The sequence below is a fragment of the Lemur catta genome, chromosome 7 (genome assembly GCF_020740605.2).
Source record: "Lemur catta isolate mLemCat1 chromosome 7, mLemCat1.pri, whole genome shotgun sequence".
NCBI classification, from domain to species: domain Eukaryota; kingdom Metazoa; phylum Chordata; class Mammalia; order Primates; family Lemuridae; genus Lemur; species Lemur catta.
The window spans coordinates 56,888,464-56,915,897 of record NC_059134.1 but is presented as its reverse complement, the minus strand read 5'-3'; the positions used below and the strand labels follow the sequence as shown (position 1 = coordinate 56,915,897).

The 27,434-nt window shown below is 35.5% G+C and overlaps 1 protein-coding gene across 3 annotated transcripts in view; it reads left to right on the top strand.

Moving 5' to 3' along the window:
- The window catches only part of UVRAG (UV radiation resistance associated), a 278,967-nt gene that overhangs the window by 61,873 nt on the left and 189,660 nt on the right, over positions 1–27,434 (top strand). For all 3 annotated transcript variants that reach the window (XM_045555435.1, XM_045555436.1, XM_045555437.1), the window contains exon 6: positions 16,210–16,295. In XM_045555435.1, coding sequence (XP_045411391.1) covers positions 16,210–16,295 — 86 coding nt within the window. The remainder of the gene's footprint in view (positions 1–16,209; positions 16,296–27,434) is intronic.

Sequence of the window (27,434 nt, the reverse complement as noted above, 5' to 3'; positions counted from 1 at the left end):
CTGTACTCCAGTGCTAAGAATATAGAGGTGAGCAAATGAATATTTTCCTGCTATCATGGAGTGTATGGAAGAGACATACTGATAAAGTAATCCAACAGATAAACACGTAAACACAAATGATAGTAAGTGCTATAAAAACATATAATGAGAACCTAAGCTATTGTAGGGGCTCAAGAAAGGTCGTTTTGGGGACGTGACTTTTAAAGCTACACTCCAGATGAGGAATAGAAGTGAACTGTGTGAAGAGAGTGGGGACTGAATAGAGAGAGCAGTTCAGGCAGAGGAGGTTAACCTGTTTGCTGGAAGGTCATGAAGTGGAAGGGAACATGGTGAGTTTTAGAGATGGAAGCAAGGTCAGAGTTATGAGGGAGAGTGATACCAGATGAGGTTGGAGAGCTAGGCAGAGACCACATATGCAGAACCTTTTAAAGTATTTTGCCCTAAGAACAGGGGACTGTGGAAGGATTTTTAGCATGGCAGTGATATAGTCAGATTTGTGTTTTAATCGTTGTACTGTGGTTGTAGTAAGGACTGATTATACAAGAGGCAAGAATATATGTGGGAGAATAGTAAGGAGGATCTTGCAGTATATCAGGTAACAGATGCAATACTTTGAAGCAGGATTATAAAAGAACTGAGAAAAGACAGATTTAAGAAAATTTTTGGAGATAAAATCATTAAGACTTGGTGATGGTTTGAATTTAAGGTATAAGAAAAAAGGAGGTGTCAAGGATGACTTTTAGGTTTCTGGCTTGGCTGAAGTAACTAGCTGGATAAAGGTGCCAGGCACTGAGAAAACTAAGGAGCACTGGAGGAAGACCAGGTTTGGTGGAGGGAGATATGGGCTCAGATTTGATCATACAGAGTTTGCAATGCCTTCGAGATAGCCATATGTAGATGGTAAGTAGGCATTTGGATATAGGAATCTGGAGTTCAGAAGAGAGAACTGGATTAGAAATATAAATATGGAACCATTGAAATCATGAGTAGAGAGAAGATAGACTAGAAACAGGCAAATACAGTAAGAATAAGAGGTGTTAAGTAACCAAGCCTTGAAGATATCCAACTTTTAAAGGCTGAATAGAGAAAAAGCATTGGAAAAAGTGACTGAGAAGGAGTGGTCAGAGGAAAAGAGAAAGAGTAAAGTTTCATGTAGAATTTCAGAGACCAAAGAAAGAATTATTTTTTGTGGGGGGAAAAGGGTGGTTTATTTTGGGGTTTTGTTTTTTAAGGGGACAGAGTGGTCAAATAAGATAAGGATTGAAAATTGTCCATTAGATTTAGCAAAATGGAAGTTATTCAAGGTGACCTCTTTGAAACTCAGTTCAAACTCTGATAGGCTTTTTTTCTTTCTTTATTTTAAAGCTCTTATCTTCTAAGTTCCTATAGTATATCAACCTCCTGTGTATAGCTTTGATGTAAGATATGCCACCTTGTAACTAGGCTTGTCTTTCTTCCTTTGTAGTCTGTAAGCTTTTTAAGGACAGATTTCCATATGTACTATTGAATTCCCAGTACCTACCATAGTTCTTGGGACGTGGTATTTGCTTAGTAAAAATGTTTATGATTTAATGAGGGAACCGTGGGACAGCTACTGCTGCTGTTTGTAATGTCCCGTTTATAGGGTTAGCTATCCCAACACTCGTGAAGCATGAAGTTCCTCCTGAAACTGGTAATTAACTCACCATTTAGCACAGTGTCTGGGACATAGTAATAATATTAATAGCTAATATCTGTTGATCATCACTGTGTATCAAACATTGTTTTAAGAGCTTTACATCTATTATTGTATTTAATTCCTTAAGAACCCTATAGCCAGATACGAATAGTTGCTGAGGTTTTGGGTAGGCCAATAACAGTACTCCTTTGTTCTCCTCCTAAGTTTGGAGCAAGTTCAGAAATAAGGTAAGTGATAGATAAATGGAGATCAGAATGTTGGCTTTGTTACTAATGAATCTGATTGACAAATGTGGTTTAATTTCTGTGACTAAAAGAGCTTGTTATGACCTAAAGGGCTTGCTCCCAAACTGAACCTCCCCCCAAAATAACAAAGCAAATGAAACTGAGGTCTTCTCCATACAGAAACAAAGCCTGATCCTTCAAGCCAAAAGCAGAATTTGTATGTGTGCTTCAGACAGGGTATTTCTCATGGGAGGGCACCATTCTAGAAAGAACTGAGCCAGTCATGCCCAGTTCCATCTCTGAAGCTCAACAATCACATAAGTTATCTGCTGGTCCTGGGGAAGAATGAGTGAAGGACACAGAGAAACTGGAAACTTTCCTTTCATCACCTTGTCCTTTGGGAAGTAGAGTAGAATGTTTTTTGTTTTTCTCCTGTGTGGAAGCATGGGATGCAGGTAAGTGTTTTCCTCTAACACTAAAATAGCTCATATTTAGTGAGCACTAATGTACCAGAAATTATTTTAAATGCTGTACATATTTCACTTCATTTAAACCTTACAATTGTCCTTTCATAGCAGGGGAAGCTGACATGAAGAAGTTAAGTAACTTTCCTGCAATTACACAGCTACTAAGTAGCAGAGCTGGAATTCAAAACCAGATGGATAATGAATGTTTATTGAATATATATGATCATAATAAGTGGTACAATTTATAGTCTTTCAGTTAACGAGCTTTGTCAATTTATAAGTCCAGCTTATCATGCCCGTTTACCAGCTTTCATATGAACACCTGACATATAGGTTGAACCTTAAAAAGCGTTTTTTGTTATTGCCTTTCTAAAGAAAGCCACAAGCAGGGTTTTCAGTCAAGATGGCATTGTAAGTGTACACTTTGAGATCCTCCTCAGCTCCGAACAAAAAGCAATGATTGATGAAATCAGAGAAATTTAAAGAGTCGCATCTTGCTAAAACAAACACACACCAAGGTAAACATCTCTGGAACAGAAATGGAATAGAAATGCAAAGAAGTGGGCAGAAACAGAAGCCTTGAGCCTTCTAAACCCCTGAAGTAGGCAGGATGATGGGCTCTTCAGGGCAAAATGAGCACGAGATGAGCACTGAAAGCTGAGGGGGGGGGTTCTCCCTATTACAAAAGGAGCCTGAAACAGAGAAACTGCAGAACTTTAAGTATAATCTTAAAAGGGAAAAATTTAAAAGCTACCAGAGAGAAAGGAAGTATTACCTACTGATTAGATTGATAGCGGACTTCTCATCAGCAGTAGTGGATGCCAGAAGAAGTATATCTTCAAAGTACTATTAATCATTAATGTGTAATTCTATTTCTAATAAACTTTTTAAGAGGGTGAGAGAGAGATAGTTTTAAAGACACAAAAGTTAAGAATTTATCACCACAGACCTTTTACTCATACCAAATGATGCAAATAGAAAAGTAAGCCCACAGGAAGGATGTAGGATGTAAGAAAATAGCAAAGGGTATAAAATGGATGAAACATTAGTGAATTTAATTTAAGCTAGGGAACAAACAAACCAGTATTTGGTAAGTGTTATAAGGTAAAACAAACTAGGCTACTCTTATTCAAAGTGTGGTCTGGACCAGTGCTAGTCTAAGAACTGTCTGTCACCAGTCTGTGATAAGCTAAGTACAAAAAGTGAGAGTAAAAATTTTAAAACTTTTATAGCAATTTGACATTACTGTGACTTTTTATTGTATTTACAAAAGTATCAGTTCACAATGGATTAAAGGATAAAACTCCAAACAACTGGTCCTTCCCCACAAAGAGTTTGAGAAGCACTGATAACAGTGTAAGGTGAGAGTGGGTATTTAGAGGGTTAAGACTCATTAACGTCATTGATTTGTTTGGGAGGAAGATAGAGATAGTAAACAACTCCAAAATTTGTTAGAAAAATTTGTGACTAAGTGTGCTTGTTAAAAATTTAAGTATACCTAGTAAAGACTAGAAGCAGAATTTGGATTTCTAATTAGCAGAGGAAAAAAAGTATAGAAAGAATAGAAAGCTTTGTCAACTTGGTAGGAGACAGAAAAGGAAACAAAAAAGAAAACAAATGGCAAACAGAAACATGTAGTATGGGGGTAGCAATAAGTCCAAATGTATTTGTAATCACAATAATTGTAAATGGATAATATTTCATAAAAATTTAAAAAATGCTAAAGTAAATAAGTTTTTTTTTTTTTTTTTTGAGACAGACTTGCTCTGTCACCCAGGCTAGAGTGCCGTGGCATCAGCCTAGCTTCACTGCAAGCTCAAACTCCTGGGCTCAAGCAATCCTCCTGCCTCAGCCTCCTGAGTAGCTGGGACTACAGGTGTGTGCCACTGTGCCCACCTAATTTTTTCTGTTTTCTCAGTAGAGATAGGCTCTTGCCCTTGCTCAGGCTGGGTCGAACTCCTGAGCTCAAATGATCCTCCCACCTTGGCCTCCCAGAGTGCTTGGATTACAGGCGTGAGCCTTTGCACCTGGCCAGCAAGGAGGATTTGAGAACGGGATTAAATATTAAGAACGTGTGTTCTATACAGAAGAGGAAAAGTTACACTCATGATGCAATAACAAAGTATGTTTTAAAGCAACTTTTAAATAGTGACTAAAATTTTTATTGACCGATTTGGCATTCTTGTTTTTTTATATTAGCTGTGACAAGAAACACTTTTATTATTGCTGCTGCTGATTATGTTGATGTTAATCCTGCCTGTGTCCACATTCTCTTAGTGTCTTCAGCCATGATGGCTCTAAAAGCTGAAATTATTTCTTATTTGCCCCGAACATTTCCCTCTTTCTTTATCTGCTTCTTGAAAGGTTTTACTCATTTCTGTTGAGTTTTTAGGAACCTAAAACCTCTCCACTATATATGATAGTAAACCTCTCATCTATATATGACAGTAGATCAGTAGTTCATTCTCACTTCCAGGCCTGTGTTTGGAAACTATTTAATACATTGAAAATCTTCGACTAAAACATACACTGTGGATTTTAATCCTTTATTCAGAAACCTTTGCTGGCAATATTAAGGAGTGATTTTTGTTGTTGTTAATTTTCTGTAGTAAAATTTTATTTGGCACACAAATATGGCACTTTTAAGTATTTAACAGCAATACAGACAAAAAAAGTGATTGAATAAGGGGTGATCCAGATCTTTATCTTAGTTATAAAAGTGATTCATGATTTTGTTTTCTGTCAAAAAAAATCAAGCACCTACTACAAGCCTATTATTAAACTAGGTACTGTGGGATATAAAAATATTTTTAAGACACAGATTAACAAATGTGTTTTTTTCATTGAGGAGATAAGATAGCATATATTTCAGAAGATCTCCAGTTTACAAATAGGTTTAGTGTGAAAATTTTTTTTGATGGTAGTTGTTTGGGTCTTGCAGATAATGCAGGTGAATTATAGAAGAACCTTAGATAATTGGAAGAGTACCTAAGGAAAAGGTTTCAGTGTTTGGGGACTGTGGAGAACCAAAGAGGAACAGTGTTATAGCTTAAAGGTGGGGTGGATAGAAGTTGGTGAATAAGGCCAGGTGGCCTGGAGAGATGTTTTCTAGGTAGGTTTAACTGCTAGAATGGCAACTGGGGAAAGGTGGGGAATAAAAGGCTGTTGGGCCAGTTGTTTACCCCATAAGCTGGAAACCTTTCATATCCCAGGTCAGGATTTTGCCTTTAATATATACATCTTTGCCTGAATTTCCTTTTGGTGACCACTCTTCTTTTTAGGGGACTGTTGACAGCTACTTTGAGTGAACACATACTCCCAGTGGTTAAGAATATGGGTTTTGGATTATGTGGGTTTAATTCAGACACTACTGGGAACTACTACTTCCATGGCTCTAAACCCTATGGTAAGAGGAATTACATTTTTAATGCTTACCATTGTATTAGCATTGTATCCCTAGAACATGCTTGGTATGTAGTAGTTGCTGGATACAATTTTGTTAATGAATACAGGTCAATGCTCACTGTGTTTAGGATTATTATAGTGATAATTGAGACTAAAAATCTTGAGGAGATGGTATTTCTCCCACCCTACTTTACCCTCAGCCTCAACTTTTGGTATTTATTTTTATGTAACTCATACTGGCATAATGACTCTAACTATTGTGCTATTGACAGAGTGCAATAGACTGGTAATTCGTTTCTCAGACTATAAACTATAACAGCAATATCTTTAGAGTCCAGTAGATGGCAATGCTTTCTCATGTTAATGGGAAAAAAATTAGAGCAAGAATAGAATCCAAGTCAAAAACAGAATCTTTTTGAATGAAAGAAACTCTCAGGAGATTGAAATAGCAATTTAGTGATGATTTCACAAAAGTAACCATATAACTTGATTATCTCAACTACATAGGCTGAGATTGAAAATTTAGGGACAACAGCAAGTTTCAGGATCTGTTTTGAGAGCCTATACAAATGAAATTTTCTTCTTTTATATTTTTCAAGTCATGGTGCTTTTGGAAAGTAGAAAATCTGAAATCTAATCCCAGATTTGTTCCAGTACTATGTTTCTTGAGCAAATTACTTAACCTCTCTTAGTTTTGGGTTTCTCATCTCAAAAGTAAGAAAATCCTAATTAGCTGGATAATACTACAGGGGATATGAGAGTTATCTCTCCCAACATCATTATTTCATAGATGGAGAAACTGAGGCTCACAGACCTGTTGAACTTGACAGGACAAGTTAGTTCCATGCTATAGATGATAACTTAAATATAGCTATGATTATATGTGTGTATATATATATATACTTATTTTATATGTGTGCATATATATGTACATACTTTTATAGCTCTTTACTCTTATGGATTTACCTATGAATAATTTCAATCCTTACAACATCTTGGAGAAAGATAGGGCAACTATTATTAACATTATTTGCTTTATAAGAAAATTGAGTCATAGAGAGGTAAAGTGACTTTCACTCTGTGACTTAGTCATTTTTATATAGTGAATTGCTCCTTGCTCTTTGCTCTGAAGTCCTTTAGACATACTTCTGTTAGTAGTTGTGTCAGCTTGTCATAATTTTTTGGATGCTATATCTCTCTCTTTTTAGAGGGCACAGATTTTATCTTAACTTTGTGTCTCTAATACCAGGCTCAGTAGGAGGCATCTACTAGCTATACAGTAAGTACTTATATACTAAGGAATGGCCAGGATAACAGGATGAGTTAGGACCAGAACCAGGATCAGAACATATCTCTTTCCAGATGTGTACTTTCTTCATTATACCATATCACCTACGAAGAGGCGATGGCTAGATGATTTTCATCATTTAATTTCTTCCATCATTTAATTTCATATACTGTTAGAGATAGCTTCTTTAATTTATAGCAACACAGTTAGGCAAGTAGTAGTATTTTTATTTTTAGGATGAAGATGCTGAAACCCAGACAAGAGATTACTGTTTAGTTAACTTTGTAGAACTGAGAAATTAAAAAAATGGCTATTTCCTCTTGCTGGTCATATTAAGGGATACTAACTTGTTTCCAAAGCACGTCCCACACAGTACACAAGCAGAACATTCAGAACTGGGGATTAAGTGTCCCGAGTAGAGCCTATATTTTAACAACAGAGAGCTGGATATGGTATAATTTCTGTCCAGGTCTTTCAGTATATTATCAAGGAAAAGTTGGAAAATCATAAAAATAGCTGGTTCCTATGTGTATTCTATTCAGTGTTCCTTTCCCTTCACCACCCCTTCCCCCATTACAAAATAGAAGAAACAAATACTGGAGAACTCCTCAGGGGCTGTTTGTAATAGCTGCTTGCTTTATTATAAAACATCTAGGTATCCAAGCTCAGTTTAAATCTAGGATAAAATTTTGTTTCTGAACTATTTTGAGCTGGTGTGATTGCCTAGAAATGTATTATATCAGGTAGGTATAGAGCTTTTAATAGCTACCATTGCTAGTTTTTATTTACTGAGTGTCTGCTATGTGTCAGACACTATACCAGATATTTTACTTGCTTTTATTTAATCTGTGTAACAACTATGAGGTAGTTATTATCATTTTATGAGTGAAGTACCCTGGAAAGAAACATTAAACTACTGACTCAAGATTACATAAGTAGTAGGTAGCAAATCCATGATTCATTTGAAGATCTGACTCACTCGAAGGCTTGGGTTTTTTGTTTGTTTGTTTGTTTGTTTTTTAAGAGAAAGGGTCTTGCTCTGTTGCCCAAGCTGGCATGATCAGAGCTCACTGTAACCTCGAACTCCTGGGCTCAAGCTGTCTTCCCACCTCAGCCTCTCCTGAGTAGCTGGGACTACAGACACGTACCACTATGCCTAGCTAATTTTTATTTTTAAATATTTTTAGAGATGGGGTCTTATATGTGGTCTAGGCTGGTCTCAAACTTCTGGCCTCAAGTGATCTTCCCACTTTGGCCTCCCAAAGTGGTAATATTATAGGTGTGAACCGCAACACCCAGCCTATGGCTTGTTCTCTTAACCACTATGCCACGTGGATGGCATCTCTCTGCATTTCTTCCCACTTCATATAGCATGTCAGAGTACCAAGTCTCTATCTTTACATTTAACCAGAAATGTCAACTAGCTGTACGCTATGAGAATCAAATGAGAGAATACATGGGCAAGTGCTTTGAACAGTATAGAGTGCTTTATTCTACAGACTGGGTATTTATTATTGCAGAGTGGGCATGCAATGCCCATGAGGCCATCAACCCACTGAAGTCCACAAAAGTTCCATACATTAGTCACTGTATTTGGCTTCTCTCTGAGTCTTTTCTCCCCCCTTTTTGGATCAAATTAACTTTTGACAGATGTTTGGAAAATCATCTTATCCTGTAATTCGTATTTATAAATCCTGCTGCTGCAGTGTGGTCCCCTTTCTCTCTCTTCATTGAAGCCAGAGAATAATCTGGGAAAGTGCCATGTTTCCTGTTATGAATTTGGAGGATCTTGTCTTCTTAGCACAATTTTTGAGCTTTTGAGAATTTTAATATTGGAAAATTCAAAGCCAAATGTGGTTCTTCATATAGATGTTTTAGATTCTTGAGGAGTAAACAGAAACAGAGCTCTGTACTTGTCCTCATCAGGGATTCAGAAAGCTTAAAATTTTGAAAACTTGTTTTTACGATTCTTTTTTAGATTTGTAATGAGGGCATTTTTGACCCCCTCCCCATAAGCAATTTCAGTTTAAATGGTTCTACAAAGCTGGGACTCCCCCAATCCCGTCTTCAGTCTCTGTACTAACGCTAGTTAACATACTTTCACTGTTGCTTTCTCTTCTTTCTCCCACTTCTCTCTTCTTTCACAGTTGCATTCATTTGTGTATACATCCTTTCTTCTGTTAGGGCACATGCTTCTTTAGGGCTGAGGTTATGCTTTACTCACTTTTATAGTCTAAGGATTTAGCATAGACTTTGCTCAGTGCTAATGTAGACTTTTTACTTAAGGTGTGGCTACTTTAGCAGGGTCCCTTTCAGTCCTCCTGTCATGGAGTAGCATTGAAGACACTTAGTCCACTTCATACTTGAGTGTGGGACTGATTGTGATTATTTTCTGAGGATAGCTTAAAACATTGAAGTGTGAACAAGAATTTCTTTATCCCTGTGGATTTGAATTAAAAATAATGAATTTTAGTTTCAGGATCCGTATACCTTTGCTTAATAACACTATTCTTACTTCTCACTGCTACATACTGTTTTAAGGAAGAGGAAAAACATCCTCTGTTTTCTTAAACCTTGGGCCAGATCTGAGAGAATATACATATTCAGCTCAGGTTTAGTGTCTAAGAAGAGGTCTCACCTTCACTCCTTAACAACTCAGCATCTGGGCTTCATCAGATCTCAGAGCCAAGGGGTGTCCAAGGCTTGATTATGCTTAACAGAGATACTTGCACAATTTTACTCAGCTTACGCTTGGCTGACACTTAAAAATGTGTTAATGTCCAAGTGAACACATACACATAGGAACACAGGCTGTCTGATTCATCAGGTAGCTATTTTAGGAGTAGTCATACAAATACGTATTGTATTTCAAAATATATATTCATTGCATCTGAAAAATGTGGTCAGGTAGTAAGATGAGCTGTTATTTTTTTTCTTTGCCTATCATGATTTCTTTTTTTACTTAACTGTGTAGAAGGACTATTTGTAAAGCTCACTTACGGCTGTAAGAATAACATGTGGAACACTGGCAGGTCTGGCTGGGTTAAGCTTTCAGTGGCACCCTTAAGCTATTGTTCTCAGGATTCACCTGGGCCTTTTCTCTTCTCATTAACACATTATATTTGGATGATTCAGATCCCTCCCAAATAAATCTACATCTCCACACTAGATTTCCATAATCTAGACATGTGTCAAATTGCTTAGATGTTTCAGAGACTCGTATTCTCTACATGGTCCAAACTGAGCTCCGTTCCCCTTCCCCTCTCACAAAACTGCCTCCTGTGTGTTCCTTAATGGAGTGAATGCTAGAACTATCCACCTACTTTCTCAAGTCAGAACAAGAGTCGTCCTAAACCCCTTTCTCTATTTTTGAATCACTACTGATGGTGGCTGCTTAATATTTACTTCTTTCCTGGTTCTGACATTGTAGCCATATTTATCTTTCTAAAATGTTGATCATGTTCCTCCTTATTCAAATCATGTCAGTAGTATTTGTCCTTAGTAATTAATGGCTTACAAGGTCTTGCTGTTCTTTATTTCTCAACATCCCACCTTTTTAACACTTTCTTATGCTAAAATTTATCTGTGTCCATTTTAGCTTAGACTCCATTTCCATATAGGAAGGTAAGTCCCATTTAGATATCCCTTTTATGTGTTCCCATAGCACCTTGCATTACATTTTCCTCATCATTGACCTGTATCCTATTATATTCTGATTGCTGGTTTGTTCATCTTTCTTTCCTACTAGACTGTAAACTGTGTGAGGGCAGGGACAATGTCTGTCTTCATTACCAATTTATCCCTAATGCTTAGCACTGTGTTTGGCATATAGTAATAATTTAGTAAATATTTACTGAATGAGTGAATGAAGACTCTGTAGCAGCAGATGTTAGAAATTCTATTGGAATACACTACTTGGTTGTCATCAGTAGTATGGCTTGTTACTCAAAATTCTAGCTCTCTGTGTCTCAGTGGTTTCTGACCATTTCTGCAGACCTATCATTTCCAAATTATTATACTGTAATGGAACTCTTCATTTTTCTCTCTAGCCTTACTTTCCCTTCCAGTTTTCCTTGTCTCTATTAACTATTTTTTCATTTATCCAGGCCTCAAACCTAATAGTTTTGATTTCTTTCTTTTATCCATTGTATTCAGTCAGCCACTAGACTCTTTTGAGTCTTTCTTTGAAATAACTCTGGTATCCGTGGCTACTTTCCCATCTCCATTTCCATGACCCAGGCTCAGACCAGCATCTCCAAAGGGGGGCTGGGTTACTGCAGTGGTTTCCTGGCAGACCTATGGACTCTCTAGTCTCTTTGTATCTACCCTATCTTATGTTGCCTGATTAATCTTGCTAAAGCATACTTTCATTTTTTATTCTTTTGCTTAAAAGTTGTGTAGAATACATTTTCATTGTCTGCTACATGTCTCCAAATCTCTGACCTGATTCCTTCTCTCCATCAGCCCAAATTCAGTCAGTTGTATCGTACTTTTGGTTCTATCTCTGCTTTTATCTCTCCTCCTCTTCCTTTCTCCTTCCCTTCTCTCCCTACCCTTTTCTTCCCTCTCCCTCTCATTTTCCTTCTCCCTCTCCCTTCTCTGTTGTTTTTCATTACCGTTGCTATTGGTGCATTCTGAGCTCTCATTATGTTTGTTATGTGTGGATTTTTATAGTAGCCTCCTAGCTGGTATTTGTATATTCTTCCCCCTCCAGTTCATCACATTTGTCAATACCAGAGTAACCTTGCTTAAATGCGGCTCTGATCATTACCCTACACTGTCAGAAACCTTTCATGAGTCTGTGTTGCCCATAAGTTGTCTTCATTTTTTAGCATGGTATTGAAGACTTTCTGTGCTGCAGCCCTCCCAGCCTACTTACTCAGCTGTATCTCCCACTACTTCCCTCTCCAGGGTTCCAAATAATTTCTACATCAGTAAAGTAAATAAATTGGACCACTATTTAATTTTCTCTGAATGCAGCTTGTGTTTTCCCACTGTCATGCTTTGGCTAAAGGTGTTCAGCCTGTGTGGGACTTTCCTTCACTGTCATTCAGCTTTTCAGTACTACTTAATCCATCTCAAATACTGCCACCCCTGCAGCCTTTGATGTTCCTGCTTCTCTGCTGGATGGAATCTTTACCACATCCCAACTCCTGTAGCTTTTTTTTTTTTTTTTTTTTTTTTTGAGACACAGTCCTGCCCTGTTGTCCAGGCTAGAGTGCAGTGGCATCATCATAGCTCTCTGCAACCTCAAACTCCTAGGCTCATGCGTTCCTCCTGCCTCAGCCTCCTGAGTAGCTGGGACTACAGGTACATGCTACGACACCTGGCTAATTTTTCTGTTTTTAGTAGAGACAGGGTCTCGCTCTTGCTCAGGCTGGTCTCCTGAGCTCAAACAATCCTCCCACCTTGACCTCCCAGAGTGCTAGGATTATAGGAGGGAGCCACCGTGCCCAGGCTTATTTTTTTTTAACCTTTCTTATGCCGCCTTTGTGTTATTTACTTCACTTGGAACCATAACTGGAATTGTGTACTTTATGAAGATGGTTAGTAGCAATTGCCTAATACCATCTATATATTAGGTGTTCAGTAAACGCTAAAATGAATAAGTATATGTGTAGTGCTGTTTGCTTCATAACCATTTATCCTATCAATTGGGTTACTTCTATGATACCTTTTGTAGTTTTAATGGAGTTAGGGACAGTCTTGTGACTGCTGTAGTAGCTAAAAACTCTCACACTGTATAGTAACAGGTTTTAAAAGGTAATTCATCCAGTGAGCTAGTACAGGGTAAGCAAACTACAATCCATGTAGTTTGTATGGCCCACAATTAAGAGTGGTTTTTACATTTTTAAAGAATTTGAAAGAAAAAACAAAGAAGAATGTGCAACAGGGATGACATGTGGCCCGTAAAGCCTAAAATATTTACTATCTAGCCCATTATGGAAAAAGTTTTTGCTGACCACTGATCTAGAAATACACCTGATTTGCCTATAATTACTCCTGCTCATTGGATAATTGAAATTATCTATTTCCCTGAATAGTTTAATAGGCGCTTACCCAGACCAGTGACTATTCCCTTCCTTGAAAAAGAATTGTTAGGCCTGGCTTCAGAAGAATTTGAGTGACATGTAAATCTCTTCTGGGCTCTTTGGCACTTGGCAGTATCTCACACAGATAACCAGATACAAATGAGTCGTTTCTTTCCAATTATAATCCTTCATCAGAGGTCTGTCGGGATTGAACATCTGGTGAAGTAAGATGTCATTCAGAACTGGGCTCTTAGCATATTTGAAGAATGTTAATTGCTAAGTGATGGCTGAAACAGAAGGGCTTAATGTCCTTAAATTGCCTTAAATGTACATGGACTCAGAATTTTGGAATTGGAAAAGGTCTTAGAGATCATCAAGTATAGCACAGTTCTTAAGAACATGGGCTATGGAGCCAGACTGCATGGCTCTTCTACTTAATCCTCTCTGTGTCTCAGTTTCCTCACCTTTAAAGTGGGGATAATAATAGTATCTATTTCACAGGGTTTTGTGAGTATTAAATATGTTAACATTTAACATTAACACTTGGTTAACATTGACATATAAAATACAATACTGTATGACACGCTGTAAATGCTCATAAACATTATTCTTGTTTGTATTGCTATCATTTTTTGTTATCGTTTTTATTAGTAGTAGTTTCATCTCATTTTATAGTTAAGGAAACTGAGGCTCAGAAGAGTTCAATGATTTTCCTCACTTATGTGATAGGCACAGTGAATTAATTCCCAGGATCTTGGCTTTTAATTGGAATGCTCTTTCCCTGTTATAATATGTTGTTTTTAATTGTATGTTAGTGGGTGTGGGAGAATTTTTAATAGAAAAAATATTTGGCGCTTTTTGCATAAAATAAGAAAAGCTGAGTAGAACATCATTAATCATTTCTCCTGAGAATCTTAAATCTACCTATAGTCTTTTATTATTTGGATATTGTTATCCAAATTTATTGTATTAGGATATCTCTTTCTTCTTTTTCCTCATCTGCTCTCAAATTATAGATTATTTCATAGTCATCCCTTTTTTTCTAATTGAGGTGAAATTCACATAACATAAATTAACCATTTTGGAGTGTACAATTTGGTGGCCTTAGGGACATTCACATGTTGTGCAATTACCACCTCTGTCAAGTTGCAAAACATTTTCATCATCCCAAAAGAAAACTTTGTACCCATTAAGCAGTCATTCTCCATTTTGCTGTCCTGCAGCCTGCTGGCAAACATCAATCTGTTTTCCATCTCTATGGATTTACCTATTTTGGGTATCTCAAATAAATGGAATCATACAGTATGTGACCTTTTTTTCTGGCTTCTTTCATTTAACCTAATGTTTTTGTAGTGCATCCATATGTCATATGTATCAGTACTTCATTTCTCTTTTGGGGCTGAGTAATATTCCATTGTCCATCATCATAGCTCACTGCAACCTCAGGCTCCTGGGCTCAAGCGATCCTCCAGCCTCAGCCTCCCAATATGCTCAGTAGCTGGGACTACAGACATGTGCCGCTATGCCCTGCTAATTTTTCTATTTTTTGTAGAGATGGGGTCTGGCTCTTGCTCAGGCTGGTCTCAAACTCCTGGCCTCAAGCAGTCCTCTAGGCTTGGCCTTCGAAGGTGATGTGATTACAGGCAGGAGCCACCATGTCCGGCCAAACTTAGTTTTAATGCCATACAAAAACTTTGCTTCTATATAGTTGTGTTCACCCACCTTTATGTTATTATTGTCACAGTTTACATCTTCATAATTGCATGCTCATCAAACAGATTTATAATAATTGTTTCATGTATTTGTGTGATTGATTCATTTTTAAGTGCTAAACCAAGCAGACATTCTTAGGATACATCCAGTTAATGATGACATATTATTGTTTTATCCTTGTAAATGTATTGCTGTTTCAATGTGCTAATATTTTGCTAAGGATTTTTGTGTCTCTTTTCATGAAGGATGTTGGTCTGTAATTGCCTTTGTGAGTGTGTGGGGGGGCGGGGAGAGAAAGAGAGATGCCTTTGTCAAGTGTTGGTGTCAGTATTCCTGATCTTATGAGTTGGGAATTGAAGGAGTTTGTGTAAAATTGGTATTTCTTAAATGTTTGATAGAATTCATTTGGACATAAAGAATTTTTTTGTGTGTGTGGGGGGAAGATTTTCAATTGCTTATTCACTAAAAAAGTAGATACAGGGCTATTTAGATATTGTTGTTTCATAGTGTGTCAGTTTTGGCACTTTGTATTTTTTCAAGGAATTTGTCTTATTAATCTTTGTCAAATTTATTAGCATAAATTTGTTCGTAATATTCTCCTAATGTCCATTTAATGTCTGTAGCAACATAATTTTTAATGCTTATACCAGCATTATAGCAAACACTTATATGGTGCTTATTACATAGCTTTCATTTTATAAATATTAACTCTTTTAATTCCCACAACAATTTGTCAGGCAGATACTATTATCATCTCCATATTACAGATGAAGAAACTACGGTTAAACTAAGAGAGCTTAGGTGCCTTACTTAAGATTACAGAGCTGGTGTGTTAAGGGCTTAAATTGCAGTCCTGGTGGTTTCAGTTTAGAGTCTTTTTTTCTAAATTACTGTGTACTGTTTCTTTCTTAAATGGTAGACATATCTATTCTGTTCTTCTTATGGAATTGTGCTATGTTCTCTTTAGAAACTGCCCTTGTTTCTTTGTACCCCTGCGTGGAAATATTTTTTTCTGATGTTTTTAATCAGAACTTGGCATGCCCTTTTCCCCCATAAAAACATTACATATGGTGGCTAAGCATAGTTGAAATATTATTGTTAGTAGTCTTCTTCAGTCACATAATATGTTAAAAAGACTTCTGGAGCTTCTTTGGGAAGTTCAACACAATTTATAATGTGAAACATTGTTTCTGTGGGATACTGTGAGAAGAAATTCATTTAAATTCGCTTGCCTGAAAGGATTAGACTTCATTTGTATGGAAATTATACTTAACTTTTTGGAATCTCTAAAATTTTAAATTTTCTTGGATGTTAATAAGTCATATTTTTAAAAAGACAAGCATGATTAATTTGTGCACAGATTTTGTTTAGTTTTATGAATTTATTGATTAATGTCTTTCAGGGTTATTCAAATGCTCAGAAGAACATTCTTCTTCATGTGGACCAGAACTGTGTTCGTAATTCTTATGATGTCTTCTCTTTGCTACGGTAAGAAACTTCTTAAGAGTCCTCCTGAATTCTAAAGAATCTTCCTCATTTTGAGTTTGTGACATTTCAATGTGAGAAAATGTATGGGAGCTTTAGAAGTTGTTATTCAGGCTTAGCATTTTTTAGTGCAAGCTTCATAAATTTTGTAGTTACAGTGATTTAAGTTTATCACTTTTACAAAGTTGTTGGAAAGCCATTTCCTTTCTCTGGACAGTGGGAGACAGTGTTTGAAAGCCAGTGATGTTAAAAGAGGGCCATGAACTATTTTCTGGTCTTCTGTACTCTATAGAACACCAACTAGAAAAATTTAGACTTATCAAAGTCTTAACAACCACAGCATTACTAGAAAAGCCCTCCAACAGCCCCAAACATGTCTTAGAGTTTTAACCTGCTCTTCATCTTAAAAGAATCATGTTTGGCAAGCCAAAAAAGCTTTGCAGGAATGTAATGCTCAGAGTCTTAAATGCCTCAGCTCTGTATTTTCATAATGTCTGGGCTTAATTTTGAAACATTTGAAAATTTGGCATGTGCTAGATCATCAAGGACATTTTCCCAGGGGGCAAGCTACTAAAGTAAATACAATGCAAAATAAACAGTTACACTCAACCTGTGGTCACCCTACTCAGACAGATTGTTCCTTGAAATTAGATTTTAGCAGTATTTTCTAATGTTTACGTGACACATGCATAAATTTCAGATATCATCCTCTATATATCTACTAGAGGAAGAGTCCAGAAGGATGCTAGGAGAAATGGTTATTTTATAAACATTATAAAATTGGCCTTTCTTTTGTGAAACTTGAGATTTATTATATTAAATACACGGTGATACAGAGTTTGGTCACATGGACTGTGTAAATTGCTTTTAAGAAGCAAGGATTTTGACTAAAGTAACCACATACATTTTATGACTTTTGATTCTTATCTGAGAGATGCCTTCACCTTGACTGCTTAGGATGTATAACAGAACAGACAGGATTTAGTAATTAGAGGGTAGAGATAGAAAGCGGAAGTTGTCAAAATATTTTTAAGCCTGTTCAGTTTGGGACACATTGAGTTTTAAATATTGAAAAGAGGTATGTCCAGAAATAGTTTGAAATGTGAGTAAGTCACTAATATTTCTAGACCTCTGTTTCCCTCAATAAAAAGAGGGTATAGATACAATAATTTTAAAGATATTTTCTGAGATCGTGTCATCTTGTTAGAGAAACCAGTAGACTTTTTCAAAAATGATAAATCAAGGAGAATAGAATTTGAGGATAGTGTAGCATCATAGAAGCTAAAAGAGGGTAGTTCCAAGGAGCATCGAAAGCTCTGTGATAACACAGAACAGGAACCGAAGAAAGACTGTTGGATCTTGTGAAGCAACATGTATGATAGAAAATGCTTTGATTGATCGGATGCTGCCTTATCCCTGATTTATCCTAATTCATTTAACCTCTCTGATTCTTCTGAAAAGTTTAAGCAGTGTTGTTACAAATTTATGTAATTAATGAGCATTTTCACAGCTATTATCTTATTCTTATAAGTTTTTTTGTGTTCATACATCAGGGATAATGTAAGTGTAGAAGCTGAGGCCAGGGGAATTTATGATTTATCTGTCTGAAGGCACACAGCAAATTAAGAGCCATACTAGAAGTTGTTTTCAATGTTTTCTGACAAGCACATTTTGTAGATCCTTTTGACAGTCTCATGGTCCTAGACTGGTGGTTATAAGGTACATATGACATAATGACAGAGGAAATTTTCTGAAAAACAGTGCCCTACATAAATGCAAAATTATCAGGCTAATTCGGTAGTTGCTCAATTATTTAACATTGATCTTACGATGATTTTGGCTCTTGGGAGTTTAATATCTAGGATACCTTTCAGGTTTCTCAGGTTTGTCAGTAATTCAAACTGGTACATTAACAGTGGTCTCCCCATCACCACTGTATAATTCATTTATAGCTAATAACACAGATATAGCTTTCCTGAACCAGATCAAGTGTTTATCATCCAAATTACTTGAACTCAGGGAGTTACTCTGGAACTGGAAACTTTAAATTGTACTTGTCAGAGTTAATGGGTAAAATGGAGCTTTCTGTGGTAGTTCTCCCATACATTAGTAAAGAGTACCCATCATCTGCTCTATTAAATGATCTTCTTTTCCCAGTGTTTGCCATGATATATGTGAAGTGCTGCTGGGAAACTTAATTTTGTGCCTATCACATTAATCTGTTCATAGTTTCTTCTCTAAGTCAGGCAACATTGTCCCTGGGTGGAATAATTTTTTAAAATACACCTTTTCTTTTCCTGATGCTTTTTTGTCTTTTTAAATTTAATTTAGTGTTTATTTCACTCTTTTGATTGGGTTGTCATTCTGTTACTGATTTGTAAGAGTTCTTTATATATTCCGTAGTCCTTTGTCTGATTGGTGTTTTGCAAATGTTTTCTCCCAGTTGGTGGACTGCTTTTTCATTTTCTTTTCTTTCTTTCTTTCCTTTTTTTGTTTTTCCTAAGACAGTCTCACTCTGTCACCCAGGCTAGAGTGCAGTGGCATCTTTATAGCTCACTGCAACCTCAAACTCCTGGGCTCAAGCGATCCTCTTGTGTCAACCTCCCATAGTGCTGAGTAGCTGCGACTACAGGGCGCATGCACCCGTTTGCCTGGCTAGTTTTTCTATTTTTAGTAGAGGTGGGATCTTGCTCTTGCCCAGGCTGGTTTTGCTCTTGCCCAGGCTGGTTTTGCTCTTGCCCAGGCTGGTCTTGAACTCCTGAGCTCAACAGATCTCCCACCTGGGCCTCCCAGAGTGCTAGAATTATAGGCGTGAGCCACTGTGCCGGCCCACTTTTTTGGTTATAAAATTGCTGCTACTTGATCTGTCATTATAAGTAAAAACACACAGTCTGAATTCTTTATGATCACTTAACTCTATAAAATTCTCAGTGCTGCTTAGAGTCAGAATTAGAACCCAGGTCTCCTGATTCTGTTTTTTCAGAGTATATTGTAGTTAATAACTTTCATTGTACTGTTGTGCCACTAGCATGCATATATTTCCTCTACTTTTTGTGTGGGAGTGTCACAGAAAAATAGGAAATGTTGTCTAAGGCAAGGACTTTGGAGTACCTAAAACCAGGGTGTTAAAGCTCCTTCAGATGGATGTGTTTTACTGTTTTATAGGAAAACAGTGACTTGGGATTTTACTCAGATACCTCCTTGGCCAATAGTTAAAAATGTAGGCTGATTTCAGTGGTGCCAATGTATTAGCAGCTCTTCCCAATTTACATTCAGTATGTGATGATAATTGAAGTTTTGCTTCTTAACCCTTGGAAATCCCTGGATTAAGGGTTTGTTTTTAGGTGAACAGACATGTAATTATGAGTCACTTTACTCGTTGTATTTGATACTTTAGGATGTTCACCACAAGGTGTCAATATTGTTCTTTAACTGGCATTTGAGATTTTATTTTATTTTACAGTTTTGGGGTGAGAAAAGTAGGAGACTTTAATGGAGTATAAAGCAGTGTTATAAATTATAAGTAAACATTTGTTTTTAGAGGTTAACTTTTAAAAGGCTCTACTATTATTTATTCTAGGTTAAGGAATAAAGGCTTATTAGATAGATTTCTAAATAGGCTTTTTCCTTTAGATTCCATTGTTTTTTGTTTTTTTTTTTATCCTGTTGGCGAAAGGGAGTTATTGAGAGAATATAAAGAGAAGAGGGGTGACATGGTCAGGTTTGCAATTTAGAATTCTAACCGTGGTGACAGTGTGGAATAGACCTGAGGGATGAAACTGCAAGCAAGGAGTCATCCCTAATTCTACCTATTCTCTGAGAATAAAAGATTATTTTTGATGTCATAAAACTCGTTTTTTAATTTTTCCTTTCATACTTCATAAAAGAGGTAGCTCTGTTATGATAAGTGATAATAATTCTGGATTTCTTCTGGTATGATTTTTTCCCCTTTCCCCTTTGAAATGTCCTGTTTTTGCCAGTTTAATAAGTGGAAGTACAGTGGAAAAATCAAGGGCTTTGGTCCTCCACCTAGGTTCCAATGCTAAAACTGCCGTATGCAGGCAGACTGAATGCAAGACTTTGGGCAATTTACTGAACTTTTGTATGCTTCAGCTGACTTTTGTAAAGTGAGGGTAGTATTTGTCTCATACTTTTAGGAATATTGTGAGAATTAAATAAGATAAAATATTTGAAAGATCCTAGGACAGTTACTGGTATAGACATGCAGTAAATATAGTTTTCTTCTTCCTCTTTACGTCCCCCATCTTGGACTTAGCTTTCTCCTCTAAGCCAGTGTTCCTTTTTTAGTTACTACTAGTTTTTCTACTTTCAGCATAATTTCCCTTTCTCTTCTTGCCGTGCTGGTATATACATACTACCTCTGCTTTCAAAGTTACCTTTGTTAATTCTAAACAGTTATAATAAAAAAATGTTTAACATGTTTGTGTATTTTCTCCCTGATGACGTAAAGAGCTTATTGAGTGAAGGGATTATTTCATATGGCTGTATTTTCTTCTTTCTTTCTGTCTTAGCAACAATTCTTGGTTAATGGTGGAGTTGCTTTGGCTCTTGTACTTATTAGGACTCTTCTGCATTATTCTGTCTCCCTGCATACTCTCTTCTGTAACCACAGCTGCAACTGACACATCTACATGTGAATAACTCTCAAATCTGTATCTCTAGTTCCCACTGCTCTTCTGGATTTCCAATCTGTATTTTCCAGTGACCATTGGGCAATTATACTTTCTTGTCTTTGAGGACCCTTAACCCTAACATGTACAGAGCCATACTCATTAATTTAATCCTCTTCTTCCTTTTTATTTCCCTGGTTTGTCTATTGGTATTATCACCATCCTAGTCTCCCAAGCTGATAATCATTTTGGTTTCTCTCATTCTTCTTTCCTCTGTGATATACATAATTGGCTATAAGTCCTATTAATTCTTTGGTAAAGTGTCTCGTCCATCTACCCTTCTCTATTCTTATCTCTATTTTCCTGGACTATTTCCTGACCTCCTAGCTAGTCTCCCTACTTCTAGTTTTTCTTTCATGCAATTAATAGCTGCTATTTATTGAGCACTGAGTGTGTGCCAGGAGCCATTCTTAGTGCTTTACAGTAATTAACTCTTTTAATTCTTAAAAAAAAACCTATGTGGTAAGAATTGTTCCTATTCTTATTTACAGATGAGGAAATTGAGGCACAAAGCAGTTAAGTAGTTTACCCAAGGTCTTTCTACTAGTGTTAAAGTGTACATTCAAACCCAGGCAGTCTAGCTCCAGAGCCTATATTCTTAACCAGTATATATCTATATCTATATCTATGTCTATATCTATATCTAAAACCGGCCTTATAATCTTTTATACTGCTTTAATACAATTCATCTGCCATACTGCTGTCAGAGTGATGTTTCAAAAGATATATCAATTTTGCCACTAATCGGGCTTGGAAATCTTTGAGCTGTCATGTACTGGATAAAGTTTCACACTTCTTAATGTGGTGTTCAAAAGACATTGTTCAAAACACTTTCATAGGGACTATTGTCTTTATTTGAAGTCTTTCCACCTGCTATCTATGTAATTAATTAATAGCTATCATTTATGGAGGACGTAAGGTGTTATAATCAGTTCTTCATTGTCTGTTTCTCCCTCCCCTCCTCTCAACACCCCCAACCTGGGAATTCTTTCAGGCAAGAAACTTGTTTTATTGACCTTTGTTTTAGCCCTATCACAGTGCATATGATATATATCAAGCAGGTAATGTTATTTTTCTTGATCAAATTGAACTATTGTTCAGGTTATAGAGAAGTAAGGTTTTGTTATTCCTTATTGGTTTCTTCAGGTTACAGAGGACTAAGGTTTTGTTATTCCAGTTGGTTTGCATCTGGTAAAATGAGAGTTAAAAAACATTTTTAGGTTAGTATCAAAAAAGTGTTGAAAATGCAATCAGATCTGTGAACCTTCAGCTGCTTCTTTCCTTCTGCCACTGCCCTCCACACAACATGTTGTGAGATTTTTCAGGATTTTGGGACTTTTAATCCTACTCTTTATGTGGGTTTTTCTGGAAGATCTTTATTTGGCTCTTTAGAAGCAAAGTCTCCTTTTCCTGCTTTAATAGAAAATACTTTGACCTATAAAAATTCAATTTTAAAAGGAAAATACTCACAAATTATTCTTAGGGTAATGTTTAGAAAACAGATGGATGAAAAGTATAAGGGCATAACTATAATCTTTAAATTATGGATGTGATAACCAACTTTTAGGTTGCAGGAAGAGTTTTTTTTTCTCTCCACTTAATGAACTTTCTCTAAGTGGTAATTGCAATTCTATAGACTACAGCTAAGAACCCAGCTGTAAGCAGAAGATGTCACAAAGTTTTTGTACTAAAACTCGTATAGTTTTCTTTTCATAGTAGAGACTAGGCTCTTACCCAGTTTCTTTGTTTGCATTTTAAATACGTTAGGAGAGGAATTAAGAGGGTTACCATTGAGATAGACACACTGATAGCAAGAAGTGAAAGCTGATAATTTGCTATATTTGTGATATACTCTTTGATTCTGGAATATAGCTGAGTGATAAATCATTTAGCTACCGTCCTACCTTTATAGTCGCTATGTTTGGATTCTCATATTGCTCTGTCTCACTAGTAGTACAATAAATGTATGAGTGCAAGTGTCTTTTTTATATATTGTTTTATTTTCCCTTGGGTAGATACCCAGAAGTGGGATTGCTTTATCATATGGTAGTTCTATTTTTAGTAGTTTGAGAAATTTCAATACTGTTTTTCATAGAGGTTGTGCTAATTTATATTCCTACCAACACTGTATAAGAGTTCCCTTTTCTCACATCCTTGCCAACTTCTGTTATTTTTGTCTATTTAATAATAGCCATTCTGATTGGTGTAAGATGATATCTCAATTTGGTTTTAATTTACAATTCTCTGATGATTAGTGATATTGAACATTTTTTTGTCCACATTTTTATTGCAGCACTATTCACAATAGCAAAGGTATGGAGTCAACCTAGGTGTCCATCAACAGAGGACTGGATAAAGAAAATGTGGTATATATATATATATACAATGGAATATTATTTGGCTGTAAAAAAGAATGAAATCATGTCTTTTGCATCAGCATGGATGGAACTGCAGGCCATTATCTTAAGTGAAACACCTCAGACACAGAAAGACAAATACTATGTGTTCTTACTTACAAGTGGGAGCTAAAAATGCTCTCACTTGTTGGCGTTTGTTTGTCTTCTTTTGAAAGATGTCTGTTCATGTCCTTAGCTCACTTTTTAATGGGGTTAATTGGGTTCTTTGGTTGTTATTTAATTGTTTGAGTTCCTTGTATATTCTAGATATTAGCCCCCTGTCTGATGTATAGTTTGCAAATATTTTCTCTCATTCTGTAGGTTGTCTGTTCACTCTGTTGATTATTTCTTTTGCTGTACAGAAGCTTTGTAGTTAATTAAGTTCTATTTGTTTAATTTTGTTTTTGTTCCCTGTGCTTTTGAGGTCTTAGTTATTCGTTCTCTACCTAGACAATGTCCAGAAGAGTTTTCCCCAGGTTTTCTTCTAGTATTTTTGTAGTTTCAGGTCTTATATTCAAGTCTTTAATACATCTTGCATTGATTTTTGTATATGGTATGAGATAGGGGTCCACCAGTTTTATTCTTCTGCATGTGGCAATCCAGTTTTCCTAGCGCTGTTTATTGAAAGGGTGTCATTTCCCTAATGTATGTTCTTGTTGACTTTGTCAAAATCAGTTGGCTATAAGTATGTGGCTTTATTTCTGAGTGCTCTCTTCTGTTCCATTGATCTATGTCTCTATTTACCAGAACCATGCTCTTTTGGTAACCATAGCCTAGTAGTATAATTTAAAGTCAAGCAATGTGATGCCTCCAGTTTTGTTAGTTGTGCTCAAGATTGCTTTGGCTATTTGGGTTCTCTTTTTGGTTCCATATGAGCTTTAGAAAAATTACATTGGTATTTTGATAGGGATTGCATTGAACCTGTAAATTCCTTTAGGCAGTATGGTCATTTTAACAGTATTAATTCTTCTGATCTATGAGCATGGGACATTTTTCCATTTGTTTGTGTCATCTGCAATTTCTTTCATCAGTGTTTTGTAGTTTTCCTTGTAGAGATCTTTCACTTCCTTTGTTAAATACATTCCTAGGTATTTTATTTTAGAAAGGATTTCAATCAAAGTTTAAAATAAGGTAGTTTTGGTATTTAATATAAGTTTTGGTTAAACAAAATTTGCATTTATGTGTAGTAGCACATTTTATTCTTATTTATTTATCTGTGTCTCTCTACATATAATGTAGATACATTTATGTATGTATACATACATAAACACACACAAACATACACACATACATTTTTACAAAAATACGATTTAAACAAAATACCAGAGTAAATTTAGGTGAATATATCTGGCATGGATAGAACTGGAGGCCGTTATCTTAAGTGAAACAACTCAGACACAGAAGGACAAATACCACATGTTCTTACTTATAAGTGGGAGCTAAATAATGTGTCCACATGGTAGCAGAGTGTGGAATGATGGACAGTGGAGACTTGGAGGGGTGGAAGGTAGATGATGAGAGATTGCTTGGTGGGTACAATGTGTGTTGCTTCAGTGACATATGCACTGAAGGCCCTGACTTCAGCACCATATAATATATCAGTGTAGCAAAATTGCATGTGTACCCCATGAATATATGCAAATAAATGGGGGAAGAAAAAAGATAACCTTTCTAAAACCCTTTCATCTTTCTAAAGGTGAACTCTTTTACTTTTTTGGCTTGCCATCTTCCTTAAACCAATCTCCCCCATTCTTCTGCCAAAAACCACCCAAACACAGAACATATGTCCATACAACCCCTAGTCACTCATTCACCCATGTTAACAATCTGAATTCTATCCATCTGTATTTTTCCCAAGGTCTTTATGTATATGTCATAGATATGATTTTTATATATATGTATGGTTTTATATATGGCTATTTATATTTATAGTTTAATATATGTTTTTTAGTATATGACTTTATATTAAAAGTATAATTATTACTATATAAATATGGTTTTAATTATTTTATAAAATTGGAGTCGATCTTTTATACGTGACTCTATATCTTGTTTTTCTTGTTCAACATTCCATGTACAAATCCCTCCAATTCACTCTTTTAATGGCTTAATAATAGTCTATGGTGGGGCTATACCATATTTATTCAGCTGTTACCCTGTTGATAGGCATTTAATATTAACTCTGGCTTTTTATGTTTGTTTGTTTTGAAAGTATGAACAATACTGTAATAATTATGTATGTGTATAGGTATATATATGTATGTATATGTATGTGTGTGTGTGTATATATATATATACCCTTATTTTTATGATGATTTTATTTCCATGGGTTAAATTCCCGAGAGTGGGATTTCTGAGTCAAAGGGTATATGTAGTTTTAATTTTCAGAGATACCAGATTGTTTTCACAAAGGGCATAAATAATATATGGCCTTACTTTTTACCCTGAATCCCTGTTGGCAGTAAGCATCATTATTTTTTGTGATTTTTACTATTCTGATGAATGTAAATAACACTTCAGTGTTGTTTTCATTTTTATTAGTCTAGTACAAATTCTTACCTTGAGCTGCAAGTGGAATTTAACATCTTTTCTTGAGTTTGTTAGCTATTTAGTGTATTCTTCTCTGAATTTGCCTATTTGTATACTCTACCTATTTTTAAAAAATTGACTTGCTTGCATTTTTTAAATAAATTTTTAAGAGTCCTTTGTATTTTTTCCCAAACCTATCAATTACTTCTTAACTTACTATACCTTATACAAAAGTTTATGTGTGTTATATTGTATAATTCTCCTATACCATGCTCCTACCAATATTTTCTAAGTCATCTTTAAGATTTATATTATTTTACTTTTTAAATTTAATGAAATTTGGAACTTATTCTTAAATATATTTTATAGCTATTCCATATCTGGTGAAGTAGAGATTAATTTTCTTCACAGTTGTATTCAGTGTGCCAGCACTTTCCTTTTCCCACTAAATTTAAATACTACCTTAGTCATATATTAAAAGTGGCATACACTGGGACCTATTTCTGGATTCTCTTTTGTTTTCTAATCTTTTTGTCTATTCTTTTATTACTTTCAGATTCATATAATTACAGTGGTTTTTTGGTATGTTCTAATATCAAGTAAGGCAAGTTCCCCTTTTGCTACTCCTTTTTTTGTTTTTTAAATTCTATTTTTGACTATTCTCACAACTTATTTCTTTTATGTGAACTTGAAGATTATTTTATCCTATTGTAAAACATCAACCTTATTGGAATTTTAATGGAAATTTTTGTATGAATTGAATTTTATATTAATTTTGGGAGAGCTATCATTTTATATTAGTATTCCCATCCAAGAACATAGTATGTCTTTACATTTGTTCATATTTTATTTTATCCCTTCAACAAGATTTTGTAGTTTTCTTTATATGGTTAATTGCCTTTCTATTAAATTTGTCCTTAAGTATATTACAGTTTTTACACTATTTTGTATAAAACAAGTCTTCCATTTCCATTCCTGTGTGCTTATTGCTATTATAAGGAAAAACTATGGTTTTCAGAAAATCTTATATTCTGTGACTATATTGAATTATTTTTATTGTTGTTTTTTTAGGAAAGTTTTTTTTTTTGCATACCCTTATTATCATCAGTAAAATGCTTGTCTTCTGTAATGTTTATATTTATTTTCTAGTCTTACTGCATTTACTAAACTTACTTCTAGAACTTTCAAAATAATGTTGAAAAGTAATAGGTATAATGAACATCCCATTTCCTTATTTTAATTGAAAATATTAGTGTTTTGCTCTTCAGAGTATTTTCTGTTAATTTTGAAAAATATTTTAAATAATTCTTCCTCTTAATGTTTTTTATTAGGAATGGATGCTGAATTTTTTGAAATGCCTTTCCACATGTATTAATATTATATTTTTCTTCCTTTAATGTATAATTGTAGTAAAGTATTTAGATTTCCTCTAATTGTATTACTGATTAATTATAGATTATTCTTTTGATCATTACTATACGTGAGATTAGTGCATAGTATTTGTTGTAGTAGTAGTTGTTGTGTTT